Source organism: Trichomycterus rosablanca, chromosome 12 (assembly GCF_030014385.1).
Source record: "Trichomycterus rosablanca isolate fTriRos1 chromosome 12, fTriRos1.hap1, whole genome shotgun sequence".
NCBI lineage: Eukaryota > Metazoa > Chordata > Actinopteri > Siluriformes > Trichomycteridae > Trichomycterus > Trichomycterus rosablanca.
Window position 1 is genome coordinate 7,649,233 of NC_085999.1, and position 27,407 is coordinate 7,676,639.

The 27,407-nt window shown below is 42.2% G+C and overlaps 1 protein-coding gene across 1 annotated transcript in view; it reads left to right on the top strand.

Annotated features, from left to right (window-relative positions):
• zmp:0000001200 (dedicator of cytokinesis protein 9) overlaps window positions 1-27,407 on the top strand; it is a 122,687-nt gene that overhangs the window by 54,777 nt on the left and 40,503 nt on the right. Inside the window, exons 2-5 of the mRNA XM_063006412.1 lie at window positions 5,658-5,774; window positions 17,297-17,386; window positions 20,301-20,383; window positions 21,108-21,177. Coding sequence (XP_062862482.1) covers window positions 5,658-5,774; window positions 17,297-17,386; window positions 20,301-20,383; window positions 21,108-21,177 — 360 coding nt within the window. The remainder of the gene's footprint in view (window positions 1-5,657; window positions 5,775-17,296; window positions 17,387-20,300; window positions 20,384-21,107; window positions 21,178-27,407) is intronic.

The window sequence follows — 27,407 nt, forward strand, 5'->3', positions numbered from 1 at the left end:
TGTTGTTTTGAGTTCTCATGTGGTCTCTGGTGAGTGAAGCATTCGGTCGGGCGGCGTGGGTGCGTCACTGACGCAAGCATATGGGAAGCATCAACGTACCCTAACACAACAGTGGGAGTGAGAGCCACGCCCAGCGGCCTGTACCACACTGCGATCCGGTCACATTCCACAATTCTGACTAAACGATAGCTCGACCACAATAACTGCATTTGATGTCTTTGTGAACACGTTTGTTTAAACATTAGTGGCCGTTTAGATGCCTTTCAGTCCGAATAAAGGGGTTCACTCCCTGCATGCACACAAAAACGAGCGGATGCGTTTGCCTGCATGCTGACATGCATGTGTTCTTTTCAGCGTGTTTAATTAGCATAAGCTCTGAAGTTGAAATACAAGGTTACAGTATTGTGTTGTGGTTTTGTTTGTTTTTTACACACACTAATAATGAAATAAAAGCCAATAGAAATGGTTGAGAACTTTCTAGCTGACCACCTCACATTAGTCTAAAATTTTAGGACTGTACAGTTAATGAGCATATATAATATATAAAGTGCAAAGCTTTTATTTAATTGGATGTAAAATAGCTGTGTTCTGATTCAGCTCTGTGGTGGATAACATCTTTGCTCTATTTAATGACTTACTGATTCTTGTGTGTCACCTCTATGTCATATGATTGTCATAACCTTTGTATCCACACAGCATATTTAAGCTGATGATTGAACTTAAGCACACATTCATTCACATACTGTCCCCAAACTGTTCTTTAGGACATCAGGAAACACATCATTTTTGGAAACACATTTTCAATATCAAGAAATAATCAAGAAATAAGCAGATTTCACTGGTGTTGTCAGTTAAAAAAAACGATTGAAGTTGATTTCGAATGACTAAGAATTGCTGTTGGAATTGAGAAAACAGTTCTGGATATTAAACCCATTGGCTGTTAAAAGCTGTTATGCTAAAATTTGACCTAGGACAATTTAACCCCTTTAGACCCTTTGTGTTTACCGTGCTTTACAACACCAGTGTTATGGTTTTGTTTGTTTGTTTATTAGGATTATAACATCATGTTTCCACTTTGGTTACATTCATGACAGGAACGGAAGTTACTCATTACACACAAGGTTCATCAGTTCACAAGATTATATTGAACACAGTCATGGACAATTTAGTATCTCCAATTCACCTCACTTGCATGGTTTTTGACTGTGGGAGGAAACCGGAGCTCTCGGAGGAAACCCACGCAGACACGGGGAGAACATGCAAACTCTACACAGAAAGGACCCGGACCGCCCCACCTGGGGATCGAACCCAGGACCTTCTTGCTGTGAGGCGACAGTGCTACCCACTAAGCCCCCCAGTGTTATGGTAGATGCTGAACCCCTGCTATAAGAATAAATGTCATATATACTTGTACAGTACAATAAAAAACATCTGCGTATCCCTGCTTGTTTGGAAGCTGGGGTCAGAGCGCAGGGTCAGCTGTTGTACGGCGCCCCTGGAGACAGGGTTAAGGGCCTTGTTCTAAACTTGTACTTTCAAAACAGATTATTTACAATACGTCGTTGAAATTGATTTGGGCGGCACGGTGACTAAGTGGGTAGCACCGTCGCCTCACAGCAAGAGGGTTTTGGGTTCGATCCCCAGGTGGGGCGGTCCGGGTCCTTTCTGTGCAGAGTTTGCATGTTCTCTCCGTGTCTGTGTGGGTTTCCTCCGGGTGCTCCAGTTTCGTCCCACAGTCAAAAAACATGCAGTCAGGCTAATTGGAGACACTGAATTGTCCTATAAGTACCTGGCCGCTAGGATGCATAAACCAGTGCACTGTAGTGCCGGTCTCAAGCCCGGATAAATAGGGAGGGTCGTGTCAGGAAGGGCACCCGGCGTAAAAACTGTGCTAAATCAATAATGCGGATCACGATCCGCCGGCGACCCCTGACGGGAGCAGCCGAGGAAATAGAGAGATTGTTGACATTGATTTGGCATGATTTCCTTTTATTTTAGTGTATGAAATAACCTTTTCTATCATTTTATTTTGAATATCACCAGTAGTATCTTTGAGTACCTTCAGTGGTTCCCGTATTACATTTTGTGAAGTGCTACGTTATCAGCTGAGAGGAACATAATGTGTCTGTCTTGTTAGCCGCAAGCTCATCATAACACTCCCTCACTGCCTCTTTGTGTGGGTGTGTGTGCACATGTCTAACTTCCCTAAATAATGAACACCGGCCACTGGAATGAAGAAAGTGTGGAAGGAGTTTCTGTGCACGTGCACGGATTCGTGCGCTCACGCATGTGTATGTGAGTTTCATTTATGTGCTTGTATTGGGAGTTCTGGAACAGTCCTGATGTCTGATGCATGTTGTGCGTTTACGTATGATTGCAATGATCGGTGAAGCTACAGGGGTTGGACAAAATAACTGAAACACCTGGTTTTAGACCACAATAATTTATTAGTATGGTGTAGGGCCTCCTTTTGCGGCCAATACAGCGTCAGTTCGTCTTGGAAATGACATATACAAGTCCTGCACAGTGGTCAGAGGGATTTTAAGTCATTCTTCTTGCAGGATAGTGGCCAGGTCACTACGTGATGCTGGTGGAGGAAAACGTTTCCTGACTCGCTTCTCCAAAACACCCCAAAGTGGCTCAATAATATTTAGATCTGGTGACTGTGCAGGCCATGGGAGATGTTCAACTTCACTTTCATGTTCATCAAACCAATCTTTCACCAGTCTTGCTGTGTGTATTGGTGCATTGTCATCCTGATACACGGCACCGCCTTCAGGATACAATGTTTGAACCATTGGATGCACATGGTCCTCCAGAATGGTTCGGTAGTCCTTGGCAGTGACGCGCCCATCTAGCACAAGTATTGGGCCAAGGGAATGCCATGATATGGCAGCCCAAACCATCACTGATTCACCCCCATGCTTCACTCTGGGCATGCAACAGTCTGGGTGGTACGCTTCTTTGGGGCTTCTCCACACCGTAACTCTCCCGGATGTGGGGAAAACAGTAAAGGTGGACTCATCAGAGAACAATACATGTTTCACATTGTCCACAGCCCAAGATTTGCGCTCCTTGCACCATTGAAACCGACGTTTGGCATTGGCACGAGTGACCAAAGGTTTGGCTATAGCAGCCCGGCCGTGTATATCGACCCTGTGGAGCTCCCGACGGACAGTTCTGGTGGAAACAGGAGAGTCGAGGTGCACATTTAATTCTGCCGTGATTTGGGCAGCCGTGGTTTTATGTTTTTTGGATACAATCCGGGTTAGCACCCGAACATCCCTTTCAGACAGCTTCCTCTTGCGTCCCCAGTTAATCCTGTTGGATGTGGTTTGTCCTTCTTGGTGGTATGCTGACATTACCCTGGATACCGTGGCTCTTGATACATCACAAAGACTTGCTGTCTTGGTCACAGATGCGCCAGCAAGACGTGCACCAACAATTTGTCCTCTTTTGAACTCTGGTATGTCACCCATAATGTTGTGTGCATTGCAATATTTTGAGCAAAACTGTGCTCTTACCCTGCTAATTGAACCTTCACACTCTGCTCTTACTGGTGCAATGTGCAATTAATGAAGATTGGCCACCAGACTGGTCCAATTTAGCCATGAAACCTCCCACACTAAAATGACAGGTGTTTCAGTTTCATTGTCCAACCCCTGTATTTGTTACTATGGAGATTTCTCCGATATCACTGGGCTAATATCAGCACCAGATGTGGAGCAGCCTGTGATCTCACTGAGCAGGGAGAGCTGCAGTCAGTCATACACAACTCCGTCATACACACGCACACAAACACCGTTCTAGCAATCATGCTGGAGTGTGTTATTACTGGAACACAGCCGATTCAGTCGTGTCCTGGTGTTAAGTCATCTTTTCTCACCTCTGCCTTCAGTGTTTCCTCTTATTTGACGCCGTGTTTTTGTAGTTAATAAATGTATTATTATAATTGAGCAGGCAGAGCTGAAGAGTTAGTGCCCTCCTCCAAGCAGGCAGGTTTATTATTTTTACATTTACATTTTTAGCATTTAGCAGATGCTTTCATCCAAAGTGACTTACAGTACAGTGACAGTATTCTGTCTAAGCAGTTGAGGGTTAAGGACCTTGCTCAACCTGGCAGTGGTGGGGCTTGAACCACCAACTTTTATTACTAGTACAGTACCTTAACCACCAAGCTACAACTGCCCTATTATGTAATTATGTTAGATGCAACTATGATTATGTGGCTTGTATAAAAGCTTAAGTGTTAGGAAATGGTTTGCCTTACTAAAAATGAAAAATAAAATAAAGTGAGCTGTTAACCTCTAAGAACAACGTCCTAAGTTCAAAACCAAAGACCAGTTCTGTTGACTCTTTGCCCACCTTGTGCCCACATGGTAACTATTCATTCAAACCATTTAAACATCAATATGACTTTAAATGTAGGGGTTCACAGGAGTTTGTTAGGTGATATATATAGAATTTATTTAGAAATATTTTTGTGACTGTGCCTGTTTTTTTTCTTTCAGCTGTTCTCTATGTTTTTAGGGGTCACCACAGCATATCATTGGGGTTTGCATACCTGACTATGTCTATAGCGCACCAACAAGTGCACCTCCCAATGGCTCAGCTCTGTTCCCCCATAAACCCAACACGGTGGCTCAGTGGGTAGAACCTTACAGCAAGAAGGTCCTGGGTTCGATCCCCAGGGGGAGACGATCCGGGTCCTTTCTGTGTGGAGTTTGCATGTTCTCCCCGTGTCTGCGTGGGTTTCCCCCGGGAGCTCCGGTTTCCTCCCACAGTCCAAAGACATGCAAGTGAGGTGAATTGGAGACACTAAATTGTCTGACTGTGTTTGATATAACCTTGTGGACTGATGAATCTTGTGTAATGAATAATTACCATTTCTGTCATGAATGTAACCAAAATGTAAAATATGACGTTAAAATCCTAATAAACAAACAAACAAACAGGCAGAACTGAACACTTATTGTTCTCCTTCCTTCATGTATATGAAGCTTTTTATAACTATACTTTACTTCAGTAAAAGAAAAGAAAAGGCTTTTCTGAAAAAAGTCTGTCAAAAATAATACAAGGGATGAAATAAATAAATTGAGCTTACATATGAATAAATTGTTTAGCTTCTGAAAATTAAAGGCTTAAATTTAAGTATTAAGTGAGATTTAGAGGTGAGTTTGCTGGAAAGTTCTGTGAACAATGGGATATGTTCTCACTTTTCTGAAAAAACGTACCAACATACAGACATAATCCTGTTAGTGTAGGCCAGTCACACCCATCAGATCAGATCAGATCACTTTACACCCTCTTTTCTTCTTTCATTTGTCGCAGAAATCTGTTTCGGGAACTTCATTGTTTTACCTGTTTTATATACATTCTTTCCACATAAGCTCAACCTGTCCGTATTCAGTTTAACTGTTGTCGTAGTACTAAGAAGAAATTATATAATTCAAATGATTCAAATAAATAATTTACATTCATTAAAAGTGTGCAGTGACAGTTTCAGAAACATGTCAGCCAAGCAGTTTAATAATATCTCAAGGGTCTGGCCTGCATTCACATATTTCCAACATCACACTCTGCTTTATGTTGTGACTTCATTGTGATTTTATTGTAATAAACGTTTAACATGTTTGTTTGTCTGTGTGTGTTTACAGCTAAAGCCACGTTTAATTGAGCCGTTGGACTACGAGAATGTGCTGGTCCAGAGAAAGACACAGATCCTCGGCGATAGTCTTCGAGACATGCTGCAGTTTCCTCTGGAGGATTTCCAGGTGAGACTATCTGGCAACTCGGTCTTTTATTTCACACGCAGTTTAACAGCATTAACAGCTTTGGTTTTCTACCAGCAGGTCTCATATACACCGATCAGCCATAACATTAAAACCACCTCACTGTTTTTTACACTCACTGTTCATTTTATCAGCTCCACTTACCATATAGAAGCACTTTGTAGTTCTACAATTACTGACTGTAGTCCATCCGTTTCTTTGCATACTTTTTTAGCGTCCTTTCATGCTGTTCTTCAATGGTCAGCTAGGTAGGAGTGTCTAATAGAGTGGACAGTGAGTGGACACGGTATTTAAAAACTCCAGCAGCGCTGCTGTGTCTGATCCACTCATACCAGAACAACACACACTAACACACCACCACCATGTCAGTGTCACTGCAGTGCTGAGAATCATCCACCACCTAAATAATACCTGCTCTGTAGTGGTCCTGACCATTAAAGAACAGGGTGAAAGCAGATTATAAAGGTATGTAGAGAAACAGATGGACTACAGTCAGTAATTGTAGAACTACAAAGTGCTTCTATATGGTAAGTGGAGCTGATAAAATGGACATTGAGTGTAGAAACAAGGAGGTGGTTTTAATGTTATGGCTGATCGGTGTATACTGTACAGTGGTATGAACACGAGGCCTTCAGTTATATAAGTCTCATGGGACCTGAACAAGTCTTACTCTCCTTTTGTACACCTGCTGAAATGACATTTTATTGACTTGATAAGTGAAAAGAAGCAAACACAATAAAAAAAATGAAATGCCCTACCTGTCTTGGAGTCTTTTGGACTAACTTTCCTAACTCCTTGGATTTTAATTGATTGGTTCATTAGTACTTATTAGCATGTCAGGAGTTCTCATTAGCACTTGGCATGAATCATTTGAACATTTGTGTCACTATTTTATACACTATTTTCATACAATTGGAAATCAGTTTAGCTTAGTCAATGTTAGATGAGCAGCACTGTATTAAAGTTTACAGCACAGCTTTTATAGTCTACAACTATTATGTGTCATATAGAAATATTTAAGCTACAGATCTGTGGGTAGATGTCTGTTGTCAGACAATAATTGGCATTATAAGAGCCAGTCTTACCTCTGACTATCTACTGATAACTGAAACTGCCTTTCAAGAGCCAGCTGCATGCAAGGTATGTTAAATATTACCTGTACAATGGTACAATGGTACAATGGTGACCAGCATGAAGATTGTTCGGATCATGATTTGTAAGTGTTATCTATCATCATACCTGTTTTTTCAGTTGTCGTCACTCTTGGGCAGCATGAATCATTTTATTCATGAATTCATTTTTAAGTTTTACAAACGATTTATCCTGGTTAGGGTTGCGGTTGACCGGCTGATAGCACCGCTGAGGATTCAAATTCTGAATCTTAGCTGCAGTGGGTTTGTACAATTTACTGCCCAGCATAAATCATTTCAGAGGACCAGGAACCCTATTTGATACAGATTCAGCACTCTAGATTTAGTATCAGTTGGTGTTTCTATAAGCAGAAGTGGTTAAATACTTGTTTCCTGCCACTGCATTTTATATACAGTGTATCACAAAAGTGAGTACACCCCTCACATTTCTGCAAATATTTCATTATATCTTTTCATGGGACAACACTATAGACATGAATCTTGGATATAACTTAGAGTAGTCAGTGTACAACTTGTATAGCAGTGTAGATTTACTGTCTTCTGAAAATAACTCAACACACAGCCATTAATGTCTAAATGGCTGGCAACATAAGTGAGTACACCCCACAGTGAACACGTCCAAATTGTGCCCAAAGTGTCAATATTTTGTGTGACCACCATTATTATCCAGCACTGCCTTAACCCTCCTGGGCATGGAATTCACCAGAGCTGCACAGGTTGCTACTGGAATCCTCTTCCACTCCTCCATGATGACATCACGGAGCTGGTGGATGTTAGACACCTTGAACTCCTCCACCTTCCACTTTAGGATGCGCCACAGGTGCTCAATTGGGTTTAGTCCATCACCTTTACCTTCAGCTTCCTCAGCAAGGCAGTTGTCATCTTGGAGGTTGTGTTTGGGGTCGTTATCCTGTTGGAAAACTGCCATGAGGCCCAGTTTTCGAAGTGAGGGGATCATGCTCTGTTTCAGAATATCACAGTACATGTTGGAATTCATGTTTCCCTCAATGAACTGCAGCTCCCCAGTGCCAGCAACACTCATGCAGCCCAAGACCATGATGCTACCACCACCATGCTTGACTGTAGGCAAGATACAGTTGTCTTGGTACTTCCCACCAGGGCGCCACCACACATGCTGGACACCATCTGAGCCAAACAAGTTTATCTTGGTCTCGTCAGACCACAGGGCATTCCAGTAATCCATGTTCTTGGACTGCTTGTCTTCAGCAAACTGTTTGCGGGCTTTCTTGTGCGTCAGCTTCCTTCTGGGATGACGACCATGCAGACCGAGTTGATGCAGTGTGCGGCGTATGGTCTGAGCACTGACAGGCTGACCTCCCACGTCTTCAACCTCTGCAGCAATGCTGGCAGCACTCATGTGTCTATTTTTTAAAGCCAACCTCTGGATATGACGCCGAACACGTGGACTCAACTTCTTTGGTCGACCCTGGCGAAGCCTGTTCCGAGTGGAACCTGTCCTGGAAAACCGCTGTATGACCTTGGCCACCATGCTGTAGCTCAGTTTCAGGGTGTTAGCAATCTTCTTATAGCCCAGGCCATCTTTGTGGAGAGCAACAATTCTATTTCTCACATCCTCAGAGAGTTCTTTGCCATGAGGTGCCATGTTGAATATCCAGTGGCCAGTATGAGAGAATTGTACCCAAAACACCAAATTTAACAGCCCTGCTCCCCATTTACACCTGGGACCTTGACACATGACACCAGGGAGGGACAATGACACATTTGGGCACAATTTGGACATGTTCACTGTGGGGTGTACTCACTTATGTTGCCAGCTATTTAGTTATTAATGGCTGTGTGTTGAGTTATTTTCAGAAGACAGTAAATCTACACTGCTATACAAGCTGTACACTGACTACTCTAAGTTATATCCAAGTTTCATGTCTATAGTGTTGTCCCATGAAAAGATATAATGAAATATTTGCAGAAATGTGAGGGGTGTACTCACTTTTGTGATACACTGTATACACTGATTAGTCATAACATTAAAACCATCTTCTTGTTTCTACACTCACTGTTCATTTTATCAGCTCCACTTACCATTTGTAGTTCTACAATTACTGACTGTAGTGCGTCTGTTTCACCCTGTTCTTCAATGGTCAGAACTCTCCCAGGACCACTACAGAGCAGGTATTATTTAGGTGGTGGATGATTCTCAGCACTGCAGTGACACTGACATGGTGGTGGTGTGTTAGTGTGTGTTGTGCTGGTATGAGTGGATCAGACACAGCAGCGCTGCTGGAGTTTTTAAATACCGTGTCCACTCACTGTCCACTCTATTAGACACTCCTACCTAGTTGGTCCACCTTGTAGATGTAAAGTCAGAGACGATCGCTCATCTATTGCTGCTGTTTGAGTCGGTCATCTTCTAGACCTTCATCAGTGGTCACAGGACGCTGCACACGGGGCGCTGTTGGCTGGATGTTTTTGGTTGGTGGACTATTCTCAGTCCAGCAGGGACAGTGAGGTGTTTAAAAACTCCAGCAGCGCTGCTGTGTTTGATCCACTCATACCAGCACAACACACACTAACACACCACCACCATGTCAGTGTCACTGCAGTGCTGAGAATCATCCACCACCTAAATAATACCTGCTCTGTGGTGGTCCTGACCATTGAAGAACAGGGTGAAAGAAGGCTAAAAAGGTATGTAGAAAAACAGATGGACTACAGTCAGTAATTGTAGAACTACAAAGTGCTTCTATGCGGTAAATAGAGCTGATAAAATGGACAGTGAGTGTATAAACAGGGAGGTGGTTTTAATGTTATGGCTGATCAGTGTCTATATACACACCAACAGCTTATATAATGTGGTCTTGCACTAATAATAAAAAAGTTTGTAATATTATATAAATATATAAATAGTTGTAAGATGAGCAGCAGCAACAACAGTTACACAAACAACATTGAGCAATAACGGGCACCACAGTAATCTTCATTTCTACTCCCTCTGCAAAACATCTTTGCTAAAACTGTCCATTTAAGGATGACATGCGTGTATTTAGACACATCGGCACAACAGTCCGATAAAACAAAAATAAAGCTTTTTGGCTTTGAATTTAGCTTGAAATGTTTGGAGAAAGAAGAGCTACACATAGTGAAGTATACGTTACAGCTTAATAAAACAGGGACTGCATTTATGCACACATCATCGAAGGAATCATAAATGAAGCGATGTACCAGGACTATTAGACACTAGCTAGACGATGACCCCAAATATAAGCCAAAATACCTCAAAAGTGATTGTGCTTTCACAATTTTCGTGTTGGGCGGTAACCAGTTGATGTAAGAGACTGAGATTGTACTACGGAAAGTACCAGACAGAAAGCTGTTATGACTAGTATTAGACGAGCGTGGCTGGAGAAGATTCTCGAATTTAGCTAGCGTCCATGCGGTAGGTTTATGTTAGACAGCTATCCAAACACACACAAGCTGTTCAGAAGGAGGAGTGGCTGACAGGAACTCGGAGACAGTGACCCTGAAGAGCCGAGGTCACACCATCCAACTTAACTCACCTGAACTCAGTAATTAGTAAGGTTCTTCACATACCATTCTACATACCATACATACTTTTCATATTTCCAGTCCCAGCACCCTCTCAGAACAGAGAACTGTCCACCTGTCTTCATCGCTACTGATTGTGCTTCATGGCTTTTCCGTGTCGTTACCCCCCCCCACCCCAGATCTCCGTCACTACTTTTTACAAGCTTCCTGAGCGTGCTGAGGGTCAAGGCTTTGTGCTTATTGGAAAATGATCACATTGTGCTCAGCTGACTGACAGCAGCAGCAGCTCCTTCCGGTGTGCTGAGCCTTACCAACGACTGCACAAGCTTTTTAGGGTGGTACTAGAGCAGGGCTATTCAACTCCGTTGACAGCTGAACTACATTGGAAACAACTAATAAAGATACTGTGTGTGTGTGTGTGTGTGTGTGTGTTTGTAAGAGAGAGAGAGAATGTGTGTGCATGCTCATGCTCATGTGCATATTACATGTGTAATAAGTATACTGTATTACCTTCCTTTTACCTACCTTCAGTTAATGTATGTTGCAGAAATGTAAAGCCATGCTTGTCAAGGAACACTGTGATCTGTATAACAATACCGGAATCTATAAACGGGGCAGTTTTAGCCTAGCGGTCAAAGTACTGGACTAGTAACCGAAAGGTCACTGGTTCAAGCCCCACTACTGCCAGGTTGCCACTGTCGGGTCCTTGAGCAAGGCCCTTAACTCTCAATTGCTTAGACAAAATACTGTCACAGTATTGTAAGTCATTTTTGATATAAAACACAAAGTGTCTCCTAAATGCTTGAAAATTTAAATGAATTCATGATGTTGGCTTTCTCCTGCTGGACGGACTTGTCTTCTGCAGAAAATTGTTGTCCTGTTTTGGAATTTTTAGAGCACATACAGTGGTAGCCTTGTGGGTAGAGCTTTGGCCTATCAATCGAGAGATTGGCGGTTCAAATCCAGTCTCTGCTATGCAGCCACTGTTTGGCCAGTAAGCAAGGCCCTTTACCCTGTCTGCTCACTTTGTAGTTCCACAATTACCCTTTCATGCTGTTCTTCAATGGTCAGGACCCCCACAGGACCACCACAGAGCAGGTATTATTTGGGTGGTGGATGATTCTCAGCACTGCAGTGACACTGACATGGTGGTGGTGTGTTAGTGTGTGTTGTGCTGGTATGAGTGGATCAGACACAGCAGCACCGCTGTTGGAGTTTTTTAAACACCTCACTGTCACTGCTGGACTGAGAATAGTCCACCAACCAAAAATATCCAGCCAACAGCGCCCTGTAGGCAGTGTCCTGTGTCCACTGATGAAGATCTAGAAGATGACCAACTCAAACAGCAGCAATAGATGAGCGATAGTCTCTGACTTTACATCTACAAGGTGAACCAACTAGGTAGGAGTGTCTAATAGAGCGGACAGTGAGTGAACATGGTATTGAAAAACTCCAGCAGCGCTGCTGTGTCTGATCCACTCATACCAGCACAACACACACTAACACACCACCGCCATGTCAGTGTCACTGCAGTGCTGAAAATCATCCACCACCCAAATAATACCTACTCTGTGGTGGTCCTGTGGGAGTCCTGACCATTGAAGAACAGGGTGAAAGCAGGCTAACAAAGCATGCAGAGAAACAGATGGACTACAGAATCAGAATCAGAATCACTTTATTTCGCCAGGTATGTTACACATAGGAGGAATTTGCTTTGGTGATACACACAATAATACACACAATAGTCCACATAGTAGTACAAACAATACACATAATAGTACAGATAATTACACATGTATGACATGTAACATAGAACATATTATCATAATATATGGTAATATACATAATATACAGTCAGTAATTGTAGAACTACAAAGTGCTTCTATATGGTAAGTGGAGCTGATAAAATGGACAGTGAGTGTAGAAACAAGGAGGTGGTTTTAATGTTCTGGCTGACTGATGTATATGACAAATGAAGCCATTCTTCTTTTTCACCAAAAAGTTATATTATGATAAACTTGGTTTTCCCTGGAACACCGCAACCTTGACCAGGATAAAGCAGGAGTCTGGCGGCCTGTATGGATCATTACCTTCCGACTGCCTGTAGTAGTGACTTCCGACTAGTCCTGTTCTAAGGACCTGCTGGAACATGGTTCTGCCATTGTGTGTGTGTGTGTGTGTGTGTGTGTGTGTGTGTGTGTGTGTGTGTGTGTGTGTGTGTGTGCCTGGTGGTGCTGGTACAGGAGGATGACATGAGCCGTGTGCATCTGTGAAGGTCAGACAGCTGTGTATGGAATCCTAATGGTAGGACTACAGCACCGGTCGTGTCCATCTCTCTCTTTCCTTTGTAACACTTCCTAACTTTCCTTCCCCCAATATCTGTCTCACTTTGTCACTCTGCCAAGAAACCCGATCCCAGTGAAAAGGGTCGGAAGACCAGGTGATGCTCGGCCTTTGGACTAAATATCTTCAGCATAGCTCAGAGGCAGTCATACAGAAAGCTCGTCTTTACTGCTGAAAGAGTTTGCCTGCTTTGGCTCTATTACCACTGACATGTGCATGTATTAGCATGTGTGGGTTTGATGCATGTCACAGTGCAGGTGGTTATTGTGTGTGTTGGTTGGTTGTGTAGGCTCAGCAGTGGTACTTGTGGATTTAGCGGAAATGTAGGCCACAAACAGCATTTCCTCCCGATCTGTCTATCTGCTATGACTGAGACAGAGTCAGAGAGTCAGAGAAGCAATGCTGGCCGTACTCTAATGTGGTCATGCATCATACAACAATAGCATTGCTTGCTTAAAAGCTGCCTTGTGAAAACACATCACTGCTTTACCATGACAAGGGGTTGTGAGCATCTTTTACCAAGCAGAGAAACATTTATTTATTTATTTATTAGGACTTTGTCATGTTTTACACACTTTGGTTAAATTCATGAAAGAAAGGGTAGTTCCTTGTTACACAAGATTCATCAGTTCAGGTCTTAAGGTGGCGCAGCGATAAAAACACACGCTGGAACCAGAGCTGGGATCTCGAATACATCGTATCGAATCTCAGCTCTGCCTTGCCGGCTGAGGCTGAGCGGCCACATGAACAACGATTGGCCTGTTGTTCAGATATGGGCGGGACCGAGCCGGATGGGGTCTCTCTCCCACGACTGGTGCAATTACGTCCTCTGCTGGCCGATTGATGGCGCCTGCACAGAGATGAGAAAGAGTGCTGTCAGTCTCTCCGTACACAACGCTGAGCTGCACCGCACTCGTCAAAGTGTAGGTGATAAGATGCATACGGCATGCTGCCCACGTGTCGGAGGGGGCGTGGGTTAGCTTCGTTCTCCTCAATCAGAGCAGGAATCGGCATTGGTGGAGAGGAAGCATGATGCAATCGGGCAATTGGGGGGAAAAGGGGAGAACAAGTGTTAACATGAGAACAAGAGAACATGCATAAAGAAAAATATATTAAAAATTGTGTATCTCCAATTCACCTCACTTGCATGTCTTTGGACTGTGGGAGGAAACTAGAGCTTCCAGAGGAATCCCATATAGACACGTGGAGAACATGCAAACTTGAATCGAACCCAGAACCTTCTTGCTATGAGGCGACAGTGCTTTAATGTGGCTTTGCCACGTGCGCAGTCCTAGCAGACCCCTTCTTTTTGCCCTTGCTTACTGCACAGGCGCCTCTTTCTGCTATCCAGGGTCTATACGAATGCTGTTTTAATTAAGTTGTGTATATCAGTGTTTTCCAATTAACCCACACAGCAAGTAAACTTAGCTCCTGATATTACTTTACTTTTGAATCTTTTGGATGTGAACATCATGTCAGACAATTACTGCTCCCAGTATTACCGCCCTTACTGTAACTTTGTTGCTGCACCCTTGAGATTGTACTTCTAGTCTGTTGAATCAAACTGAAACACTTACGCATGGACACAGAATGTCTCCTCCTACCTATCTGTGTGGGCAGAAACATGCTTGGATGTTTTGTAAAGCATGTGTCAGGAGTTGGGGAGTGTGTGTTGGCGATAGATTGTGTATTTTACGTGTCGTCGGGTGTGAGGAGAAAACCTCCTCCTAGAATTCAGCTGTATTTCTTTGCTGTTTTTACTCCCTCTCTGGGCGATTCCACCTACCCCTTTGTTTCTGGACACCACCCTTTGATTCCCATCTCCCACACAGGAAGTCAGGACTAGGGGAAAAGGAAGTGGCAGAACAGTAGCAAAGTATTGTTTGCAGCTCTGAGGGAACCTGGGGAATGCAACTAAAACACTTAGTGTTCATTAGAGGACTTTCCACAGCTGTGTCCTTGATTATCGCTGGGCTCCGTTCCTCTCATTTCAGTCTTGGAGGAGCCATGACGTGCATGACCTGTGATTAAATTCTCGCCCACCACTGGTCAGTGTTCCTTCGTATTATTACAAGATTAAAGGTGCTCTGGTCGATAGTTCATTGTTAATACTATTGCCAATAAGGTGGAAATGCCTGGAGGGCCTGATGAAACAGAATTGTTGGATTAATTTGATTAAATCATGTGTATTATAAGAGTGAGTGAGCACAGAGCCAGTCTGGCTTGTTCGCATTTTCACTCACACTGTAGACATGCACCCAACAGCCCTTTATTCCATTCCAATTACTGCTACTTACAAATGAAAACATTGAAGACTTCCTTGCTAAATTGCTAACATTTTATTATTCTGTGGTTAAGAGGAAATGCATGTATGAGTGCTACACAATGCACCTTTATATTCTCTTGGCTGCGTAAAACTGATTATACACAGATCAGCCATAACATTAAAACCACCTCCTTGTTTCTACACTCATTGTCCTTTTTATCAGCTCCACTTACCATATAGAAGCACTTTGTAGTTTTACAATTACTGACTGTAGTCCATCTGTTTCTCTGCATGCTTTGTTAACCTGCTTTCACCCTGTTCTTCAATGGTCAGGACCACCACAGAGCAGGTATTATTTAGGTGGTGGATCATTCTCAGCACTGCAGTGACACTGACATGGTGGTGGTGTGTTAGTGTGTGTTGTGCTGGTATAAGTGGATAAGACACAGCAACACTGCTGGAGTTTTTAAACACCTCACTGTCCTTGCTGGACTGAGAATAGTCCACCAACCAAAAATGCTCCCCGTGGGCAGCGTCCTGTGACCACTGATGAAGGTCTAGAAGATGACCGACTCAAACAGCAGCAATAGATGAGCGATTGTCTCTGACTTTACATCTACAAGGTGGACCAACTAGGTAGGAGTGTCTAATGGAGTGGACAGTAAGTGGACACTGTATTTAAAAACTCCAGCAGCGCTGCTGTGTCTGATCCACTCATACCAGCACAACACACACTAACACACCACCACCATGTCAGTGTCACTGCAGTGCTGAGAATCATCCACCACCTAAATAATACCTGCTCTGTGGTGGTCTTGTGGGGGTCCTGACCATTAAAGAACAGGGTGAAAGCAGGTTAAAAAAGTATGTAGAGAAACAGATGGACCACAGTCAGTAATTGTAGAACTACAAAGTGCTTCTATATGGTAAGTGGAGCTGATAAAATGGCCAGTGAGTGTAGACATGAGGAGGTGGTTTTAATGTTATGGCTGATCAGTGTATACACTTGTATTTAGATCATTTTTTACACAGCAATCAATTCACACTTTTCCATTTAAAAACACAGAACTTTTGTTGTAATTGTTTATAGGCTTAGTTAGCAGAATCAGTGTGGTAATTAGCGATAAAATCATTTCATAAAAACCTCACTTGGGTGGCGCTGCAATTTGAATCTCAGCAGAGCCACTGACCCGGCCAGGTGTCCACACAAACCACAAAAATCTGGCCGTGTTTGTCTGAGGTATGGTCAAACGTTTATCTCTTGCCACTCCAATGTGCGATCCGAGACTGGTCCGGGCACAAGTGTGGTGAGGGAGGGGGGTGATTTGGCTTATCATTTTTTAGGAGCTTAGCGTGCCTCTTCATATGCTATATGGCTTTGTATGGGAACCCAAAACTGGCAGGCGATAAGAATCAACGGCACGTCTCGGCTGGGGTGTGTGATGATCCAGCTCCTCTAGATCAGATTGGGAGTTGTGCAAGAGGCAGCGGATTCACAATCGGGAATTGGACATTTTTGGACCTTGGACCTTTGTAAGTGGTATGAGGTATGAATTCGAATAGGTATTTTTACTCTGCTGTTGTTTGGCTGAGTTTAACCTGTAAGGTGTGTTTACCCCTCACACCCATACCAGCTACTGAGTTTCTCGAAAACTCCCTACAGGGGAGTCGTCAAAGGAGACGTGTTTGTTTATTAATCACATTCCACACAAGATTATTTTCAGATCTGTGGAGGAACTGGGTAGATAAATACAACAGAGTTCAGCATTGTCTCTGGGTATGTCTTCATCACCACAGAGCAGCGGGAGGCTGAGGCACGGAACAATGAGCCTCTACCTCTATGCCTGATCTTTTGACCGCAACCAAGTTTGGGAGTGGCTATCAGACAGAAATAATATTTAAAGTACTGTTTGAGAAATCACAACCAGCTGGTCTATACTGGATTTTAAAGCAATGTGTTTTTTCATTAGACAGAGGCGTCCTACCTTTTATCGGAAACACCGTGACCGAACTGACCGGACAGTAGGGAAATACAACAGCTCATTTCTATCTACCATGGGAAAATAGATGAATATTATTTTAAAGATGAAACGTTCCTTGTGAGGTCACTGATTAAGTATTTGAATCGGGGTGTGTTTTCCAGTAAGTGTTAAGTCGTTCCAATTGTGTTCCAGAAGCAGTGCTGTTTACTTTTTTCTACTCTTCTTTCTCCCTTGCAGATCTGCACGCTGCACAGACAGATACGCACTCTGTACCCCTCCGTCCCAGAAAACGCCCAGAAAGAAGCAGACAGCCTGTTTGTCCAGGAGGTGAGACACAGACAAACACAACGGTCTTCACACATTCTTGTGTAGTTATTGTTTTATTACAGGCAGCTGATCAATAATCCTCTTCTCCTGCTTAGATTATACAGTAGAAATCATCATGAGCCTAAAATATATTTATCTGCATGTTTGAAAGGAATTTTGGCACGTCTTGACTTCTCATTACACCAGCCTCTGAGGATATAGTCTGTTGTTTACGGAATGAACTTTGGCCAAGTTCAGCCTTTAAAATGAGCTCATCTAACCATGTTATTGAACAGATTTATCGTATAGTAACAGCTACACTGCAAGCACCAAAAATCTGTTGACCTAAGCACAATGTCTACGAGTGCTGGTCGAGCAGTTCAGTTTAAATCTGTAGGGATCAATATAAATAATTTGTCTCCTCTTTATCACAGCAACAGCCTCCACACTTCTGGGAAAGATTTCTTCTAGGTTTTAAAAATGGGTTTGATTCAGCCATGAGAGTTTGTGAAGCTGGACATTAATATTAAGTCCTGCTCTTAATCAGATACACTATACACTGATCAGCCATAACATTAAAACCACCTCCTTGTTTCTACACTCACTGTCCATTTTATCAGCTCTACTTACCATATAGAAGCACTTTGTAGTTCTACAATTACTGACTGTAGTCCATCTGTTTCTCTGCATGCTTTGTTAGCCCCCTTTCATGCTGTTCTTCAACGGTCAGGACCCCCACAGGACCACCACAGAGTAGGTATTATTTAGGTGGTGGATCATTCTCAGCACTGCAGTGACACTGACATGGTGGTGGTGTGTTAGTGTGTGTTGTGCTGGTACGAGTGGATCAGACACAGCAGCGCTGCTGGAGTTTTTAAACACCTCACTGTCACTGCTGGACTGAGAATAGTCCACCAACCAAAAATATCCAGCCAACAGCGCCCTGTGGGCAGCATCCTGTGACCACTGATGAAGGTCTAGAAGATAACCAACTCAAACAGCAGCAATAGATGAGTGATCGTCTCTGACTTTACATCTACAAGGTGGACCAACAAGGTAGGAGTGTCTAATAGAGTGGACAGTGAGTGGACACGGTATTTAAAAACTCCAGCAGCGCTGCTGTGTCTGATCCACTCATACCAGCACAACACACACTAACACACCACCACCATGTCAGTGTCACTGCAGTGCTGAGAATCATCCACCACCTAAATAATACCTGCTCTGTGGTGGTCCTGTGGGGGTCCTGACCATTGAAGAACAGAGTGAAAGCAGTCTAAAAAAAAAAGCATGCGGAGAAACAGATGGACTACAGTCAGTAATTGTAGAACTAGAAAATGCTTCTATATGGTAAGTGGAGCTGATAAAATGGACAGTGAGTGTATATATATACTAATCTAAGCTTTGACAATACAAATATGTAAATTTGTCATGTCAATAAAGCAAATTGAATTGAATTGAATTGAGTATAGAAATAAGGAGGTGGTTTTAATGTTATGGCTGATCAGTGCATCTCAAAGGGGCTGGATATGGTTAATGTCATTTAAACAGTTATTAATGTTTCCCCTTATTGGATCTCAGGGGCTATACAAACATTTTACTTGCTATTACGGTGGCCAACATGCTCTCGCCACACTTACAATTGCAGACTATGATATAAGGCTGGTCTGCAATAAGCAATGTATCCGAGAAAGGCTCGCCACCCTTGTTATGTGCACAGTTTTCGCCTCTAGATGTTTACACTTTTTGTTGATTGTGACATGAATAAGGTAACCCATTCTACTGTTAGTGTTTGGCTATGAAGAATTGAATGGCTGTAGGCTTAAATTAACATACTTGTTTAAATTAGCCATGGCTAAAATATGTAATTACTTAGACCACACATGTCCACATACATTTTACTATAAAGTGTTTAAACATCTCACAATACACAATCAGAATTAATCTATTTCGACTGACTAAAATGTTAATTTTAAAAAATAGAACATATTTCACAGAATCATTTTTCTTTTAAACCTTTAATGTTAGTTGGAGGTCAAACAGTGGAACATCCTGCTTAATAAGAAAACCCGGCGCTTTGATCTTGTGCTCTCTTCCTGAACAGTCAGATTGGACCAAGAGCAAAGGATTTCACACATGAGGTTTTCCCCCCTTCTACCCATGAAAGAGTTTCAATAGCACACTTTCCTGTTTTTCCTGGAATAAACACGCAATAACTGTGGCAACACTTTGGGGAAGGCTCTTTTTTGTGTCTGTGCTTAAAGCAAAGCTCAAGCATAGACAAGTATGACACGTTTCTAGTGAAATAACTCATGTGATAACTTATGTGACCTCAACCCCACTGAGAACACCTACAGGAAGAATTAGTATTTGTTTTTGAGCCAGGCCGTCTTGCCCAAAATCAGTGCCCTACTTCAGGAATGCTATTTGAAATGGGCCAGACTCGGCACGGTGGCTTAATGGGTAGCACTGTCGCCTCAAAGCAAGAAGGTCCTGGGTTCGATCCCCATGCAGGCGGGGCGGTCTGGGTCCTTTCTGTGTGGAGTTTGCATGTTCTCCCCGTGTCTGTGTGGGTTTCCCCCCAGGAGCTCCAGTTTCCTCCCACAGTCCAAAGACATGCAAGTGAGGTGAATTGGAGATACAAAATTGTCCATGACTGTGTTTGATATAACCATTAATGTAACCAAAGAGTGTAAAAATGACGATAAAATGCTAATTAATACATGAATGAATAAATAAAAATGGGCCAGACTTCCCACAGTTATACTTGAAAATCTTGTGGAAAGCCTTCACAGTAGAGTTAAAGCTTTTACAACTGCAAATGGGGTATGAAATGGTGTGTCTAACAAGCTTATAATCAAGTGGCTACATACTTTTGGCCATATAGTGTACCATCTCATGTTATATCTTAACCCACCATTTTCTGTCATTCTAGTGTATCAAGACCTACAAGTCAGACTGGCATGTTGTCAACTACAAGTATGAAGACTATTCTAGTGACTTCCGTCAGCTCCCCAAGTGAGTCGCTGGGTTCAAGTTTCTGTTAGTTTAGTCTCTATAGCTTGTACATGAGATCAGATTTAAACAATGTGCACCTAAGACGTGATAAAACAAGCTGCACAATAAGGAGAGATGATCATGAATGTAAGGTCTTTTTATACTTGTTTGTGCGTAATTGTCAAAACACATCAGCAAGCCGTAGCCTAGTGGTTAAGGTACTGGACTAGTAATCAAAAGGTTGCTGGTTCAAGCCCTACCACTACCAGGTTGCTGCTGTTGGGCCCTTGAGCAAGGCCCTTAACCCTCAATTGCTCAGACTGTATACTGTCACAGTACTGTATGTCGCTTTGGATAAAAGCGTTTGCTAAGTGTCGAAAATGTAAACAATTTAAAAGTAAACATCAGAAATCTGGTGCCATTAAATTTTATACAACCGCTCAGTAACAACAAAGCATGTGGAGCATTGTACAAGTTCCACTCAAATTCATTTAGTTCCTTGAATGACAGGCTACAGCAAAAAAAAAACACACACACACAATGGTCACAACTGACCATTTGTAGTCATGAGCCTCAAACAGAGAACATGACATATGGAGGTACAGGTGGCCAATAAATAAACCAGACTGTACATGTGGTAGTACGGTGTAATTACGCTTTATCTCTTCTCATGAACAGTATTTCTTGTGTCCATTCTCCTAAGTGCTTTGTAATTTATGTTAATCTGTGTTTGTGTTTAAAACAGCAAAGTGTCCAGACCCGATAAGCTCGCAGCTCATGTGTTTGAAGTGGACGAGGATGTGGATAAAGATGAGGTGAGTGAACCTGACTGTAAAATACAAAAGTACTGTCATTTACATTAGTGGTATAAAAGCAGCTGCAGTCACAGAAATCCAGATCCAGTCCATCAACTCCATGTTAACTCTTTACTAAGAATCAATCTGTATGTACAGTTTTATAGGTGGTGTGTGTGATTAGTAGATATATTGTTCATATTTATATACACATACATGTGCGTCTTTTAGAATACCACGATTTTATTTGGCTAGTCCAGATATAAACTAGTTCCAAGTACAAACTAGAACTCATCCCAACACCCACGGCTCACACTCATACACAGTAGTAAATACGCTGAAAGTTTTTTTTCAACCCCAAAACTTTTATTCCTAACTTAAATTGCATTGTACCTCTGTGGTGCTGTTTTTGATGCTTGCTAACTTTAGCATTGCTGTTTGTGCTAAAATTCAAATCAGATGTTACATGGATGTCTGATCTATCAGACCTGGCATTCCTCCTAGCATCTGTTTCCTCGGCTATGACGTAGTGCTCTATTTTAAGCTATCATTGTAAGATTTACACAGATTTCTTTATAAGGAAATTACTGGACTAAAAGTTCACTTGGGTAATGGGCTGTAAAAGTATGAGCCCCTGAAAGGGGGTTACTGGCCTCTGCTTCAGGACTGTGGCTCACATGTGCAGTGCTATACTATGATACTGCATTAAAAGGGCTGCAGAGGGCTACTCCATCAAAGGTGGCTCCTGCTGTCTGATTCTTCCAAGAATTTTCCTCTTATTAGACACACCCAGCATACACAGAGCATCCTGTTTCACTAATCAACTCCAGCAAACCAGCCAGCTGATTTGGCTTTGTATGATTACACCAGACCCAGTAAAGAATTTTAAAGGTTTTTTATTATTTTGTATAAAAATGTAAGCTTTCAGCTGTGCTGCTGCACAATTTGTCCAGATATGAGCCAATACTACAGTATGTGGCAGTATATCAAACTGACATTATTGAGCTGATTATAAGTACAGTAGACCCGTGACTTACGAATTTAATTGGTTCCAAAGGGCCCAAGTTAAATGTTAAATGTTCGTAAGTTAAACCTATTTTTCCCATAAGAAATAATGTAAATATAATTAATCTGTGCCAGACCTCCCAAACCACCCCCTTACCTTTCTAATGTCTTAAATGCTCTTTTTAGTTTTTTTCCCTTAAATCTTAAATTATAGAATAGATATTACTGTAATAAACAATAATAAACAACAATACACAGTAGTACTGTACATAAAAAACACACATCACATTTCAGTACATTTTATAGAAAAATATAAAGAAAACACTGGAAAAACACCATCCGCTGTGATATATATACAGTGTATCACAAAAGTGAGTACACCCCTCACATTTCTGCAGATATTTAAGTATATCTTTTCATGGGACAACACTGACAAAATGACACTTTGACACAATGAAAAGTAGTCTGTGTGCAGCTTATATAACAGTGTAAATTTATTCTTCCCTCAAAATAACTCAATATACAGCCATTAATGTCTAAACCACCGGCAACAAAAGTGAGTACACCCCTTAGTGAAAGTTCCTGAAGTGTCAATATTTTGTGTGGCCACCATTATTTCCCAGAACTGCCTTAACACTCCTGGGCATGGAGTTTACCAGAGCTTCACAGGTTGCCACTGGAATGCTTTTCCACTCCTCCATGACGACATCACGGAGCTGGCGGATATTCGAGACTTTGCGCTCCTCCACCTTCCGCTTGAGGATGCCCTAAAGATGTTCTATTGGGTTTAGGTCTGGAGACATGCTTGGCCAGTCCATCACCTTTACCCTCAGCCTCTTCAATAAAGCAGTGGTCGTCTTAGAGGTGTGTTTGGGGTCATTATCATGCTGGAACACTGCCCTGCGACCCAGTTTCCGGAGGGAGGGGATCATGCTCTGCTTCAGTATTTCACAGTACATATTGGAGTTCATGTGTCCCTCAATGAAATGTAACTCCCCAACACCTGCTGCACTCATGCAGCCCCAGACCATGGCATTCCCACCACCATGCTTGACTGTAGGCATGACACACTTATCTTTGTACTCCTCACCTGATTGCCGCCACACATGCTTGAGACCATCTGAACCAAACAAATTAATCTTGGTCTCATCAGACCATAGGACATGGTTCCAGTAATCCATGTCCTTTGTTGACATGTCTTCAGCAAACTGTTTGCGGGCTTTCTTGTGTAGAGACTTCAGAAGAGGCTTCCTTCTGGGGTGACAGCCATGCAGACCAATTTGATGTAGTGTGCGGCGTATGGTCTGAGCACTGACAGGCTGACCCCACACCTTTTCAATCTCTGCAGCAATGCTGACAGCACTCCTGCGCCTATCTTTCAAAGACAGCAGTTGGATGTGACGCTGAGCACGTGCACTCAGCTTCTTTGGACGACCAACGCGAGGTCTGTTCTGAGTGGACCCTGCTCTTTTAAAACGCTGGATGATCTTGGCCACTGTGCTGCAGCTCAGTTTCAGGGTGTTGGCCATCTTCTTGTAGCCTTGGCCATCTTCATGTAGCGCAACAATTCGTCTTTTAAGATCCTCAGAGAGTTCTTTGCCATGAGGTGCCATGTTGGAACTTTCAGTGACCAGTATGAGAGAGTGTGAGAGCTGTACTACTAAATTGAACACACCTGCTCCCTATGCACACCTGAGACCTAGTAACACTAACAAATCACATGACATTTTGGAGGGAAAATGACAAGCAGTGCTCAATTTGGACATTTAGGGGTGTAGTCTCTTAGGGGTGTACTCACTTTTGTTGCCGGTGGTTTAGACATTAATGGCTGTATATTGAGTTATTTTGAGGGAAGAATAAATTTACACTGTTATATAAGCTGCACACAGACTACTTTTCATTGTGTCAAAGTGTCATTTTGTCAGTGTTGTCCCATGAAAAGATATACTTAAATATCTGCAGAAATGTGAGGGGTGTACTCACTTTTGTGATACACTGTATATATATATATATATATATATATATATATATATATATAGAGAGAGAGAGAGAGAGAGAGAGAGAGAGAGAGACGATCGGAGTAAACTTGTTTGTGATGTCACGTGTTTTGTTTGTGTGCGAATGTCAGTTTGTAATTCAAAATTTGTTTGTACGTTAAGTTGAAAAAAATCACTCATAACCCAAAATGTTCGTATGGTAAACGAATAATAAGTCAAGGGTCTACTGTATAATGAGTGTCAAGGTTTAAGCATGCATTAAATGCATTACAGTATAGAAAGTAATAACTCTGGGGTCTTTGAGCTATTCATATGATGATGTAGGCCTAATGTTAAAGCCTGTATTTCAATCAACAAGGTTAGAAATGTGTAGTTTACAATAGTATTGGTCAATAAATGTTTGTTGTTTACTGTCTTCTCTTCTTATGTACACCAGTGCAGCACTTGGTCCTAAACTTAATGAAAAGGGCTAGTTTATGGGGTGCTCGGGTGGTGCCTGTTACATGCTAGACCACCAGCGATGAGATTTTGAGCTCTGGAGTCTGTAATGGGAGGGCCAGTGACTGAAACAGGGTTCCTCATTGCTGGTGCAAGTCTGGCCTTTGCAGACCGGTCAAAGTGCTGATCATGAATGGCAGTGTGTGGCTCTCAACACACGATACTGTGCTTTGTAAGACCCCGCTCCTGGCAGTTGAAAAGAGGTGATCGGCAGCTGCATCCGTGTCAGAGTGGGTGTGTGTCCCACGAGAAAAATAAGCTCAAATTGGCCATGACTGGATTGGGTGAAAAAGGTGTGTGTGAGGGCCGGTCTAGTTTACTTACATTTAGATGTATGCAAAACCATTTTGTTACTCCAGTTGAGCTCATCAGGTCATTTAAAGAATACAGTATGGATTACTGTTTTGACATTGTTGCTTGGAAACATGAAGAGTTTAGAATAAGTGTGGTCATAAGTGTGTAAGTTTGTTTATAAGTGTGCTGGATGATTAGAACCAGATCTCTCCACATGCTAAAAAGGACTCTCAATTGATTTACAGTGCCTTGCAAAAGTATTCAGCCCCCTTGAACTTTTCAACCTTTTGCCACATTTCAGGCTTCAAACATAACAATATGAAATTGTAATTTTTTGTGAAGAATCAACAACAAGTGGGACACAATCGTGAAGTGGAACGAAATTTATTGGATATTTTAAACTTTTTTTAGAAATAAAAAACTAAAAAGTGGGGCGTGCAATATTATTCAGCCCCTTTACTTTCAGTGCAGCAAACTCACTCCAGAAGTTCAGTGAGGATCTCTGAATGATCCAATGTTGACCTAAATGACTGATGGTGATAAATAGAATCCACCTGTGTGTAATCAAGTCTCCGTATAAATGCACCTGCTCTGTGACAGTCTCAGAGTTCTGTTTAAAGCGCAGAGAGCATCATGAAGACCAAGGAACACACCAGGCAGGTCCGAGATACTGTTGTGGAGAAGTTTAAAGCCGGATTTGGATACAAAAAGATTTCCCAAGCTTTAAACATCTCAAGGAGCACTGTGCAAGCGATCATATTGAAATGGAAGGAGTATCAGACCACTGCAAATCTACCAAGACCCGGCCGTCCCTCTAAACTTTCAGCTCAAACAAGGAGAAGACTGATCAGAGATGCAGCCAAGAGGCCCATGATCACTCTGAATGAACTGCAGAGATCTACAGCTGAGGTGGGAGACTCTGTCCATAGGACACAATCAGTCGTACACTGCACAAATCCAGGTGTTAGAATGGCCAAGTCAAAGTCCAGACCTGAATCCCATCGAGAATCTGTGGAAAGAGCTGAAAACTGCTGTTCACAAACGCTCTCCATCCAACCTCACTGAGCTCGAGCTGTTTTGCAAGGAAGAATGGGCAAAAATTTCTGTCTCTCGATGTGCAAAACTGATAGAGACATACCCCAAGCGACTTGCAGCTGTAATCGCAGCAAAAGGTGGCGCTACAAAGTATTAACGCAAGGGGGCTGAATAATATTGCACGCCCCACTTTTCAGTTTTTTATTTCTAAAAAAAGTTTAAAATATCCAATAAATTTCGTTCCACTTCACGATTGTGTCCCACTTGTTGTTGATTCTTCACAAAAAATTACAATTTCATATCGTTATGTTTGAAGCCTGAAATGTGGCAAAAGGTTGAAAAGTTCAAGGGGGCTGAATACTTTTGCAAGGCACTGTATATGTTTACACTGCATAATTATGTTATGCTTAAAACTCATATTTATATCAACGTTATTAAAGTTCTGGAGCAAGAAATGACATTTGGTTGTTGTTTTATCAGAGAGAGTTTAATCAGTAAAACCTTCTCACCTCCAGCTTAACAATCAGGGGGGTCTGTCCATTTTTCAAAAACATTCAAGTGTTCTTTATCCTGTCCTGAGAAAACATAATGGGAGGCCTGTAAGTGCATCTTTCATTATGCTGACATTTTAGGGGTAGGAGGGAAGTAAATACAGCGAAGCTTTTGGCAGCACTGGTTTTAAAACATTTTAAGGAGTGCACTCCTGTACTACATTTCCAAATGTTTTTGGACTTGGCCTTTTCCATGCACTTTTCTAGATCATTACTGGTAATAGATGGCAATGTACTGGTAAGATTTGACCAACATGTCTGTAAAAAGTTAAAAAGCCTTAATCAACTGTAAGTGATGTTCTTGTGAAGTGAAACATTTAACAAAATCAATAGCTAAGTCAAAAGCAGTATACAGTACCGGCCAAGGATGCTGAATAAGCATCAGTCCACCACTGCTGAGATTTGGAACTCTCTAGTTCATCTTGTGCAGGTAAAAAGAAGCATTTGGCTGGTACACACATGTCAGAGGGGGTGTGGCAGATCCTTCTAGGTCAGAGTAGGAGTCTGCAGCAGTAGAGGAGATAAAACTGGGGAAGTAGACACGACTAGTTTTTGGGATAAAGGGTAAAATGCATACAAAGCTTTGACTGCGAGTTAAAAACTGCATCTGAAAGCAACATCAGTAATGAACTGTAAGCAGAAGCTTCATGTATTAAATTTGCATGGCATAAACAATATGAAAGATGTGTGGAAAGTTTATTACTTTTCGATCATGACGGTCATTTAACCATCATGAAACTACAATAATTGTAGTTTAAACTACAGTTATTATCATGCTGTTTGTGAGATGGTTCTTTATTATCTGCTTTCACCTGCTGTAACTAGGACAGTGTTTTATTATTGGGATTCTTTTCTCACAGACTCCCTGTTC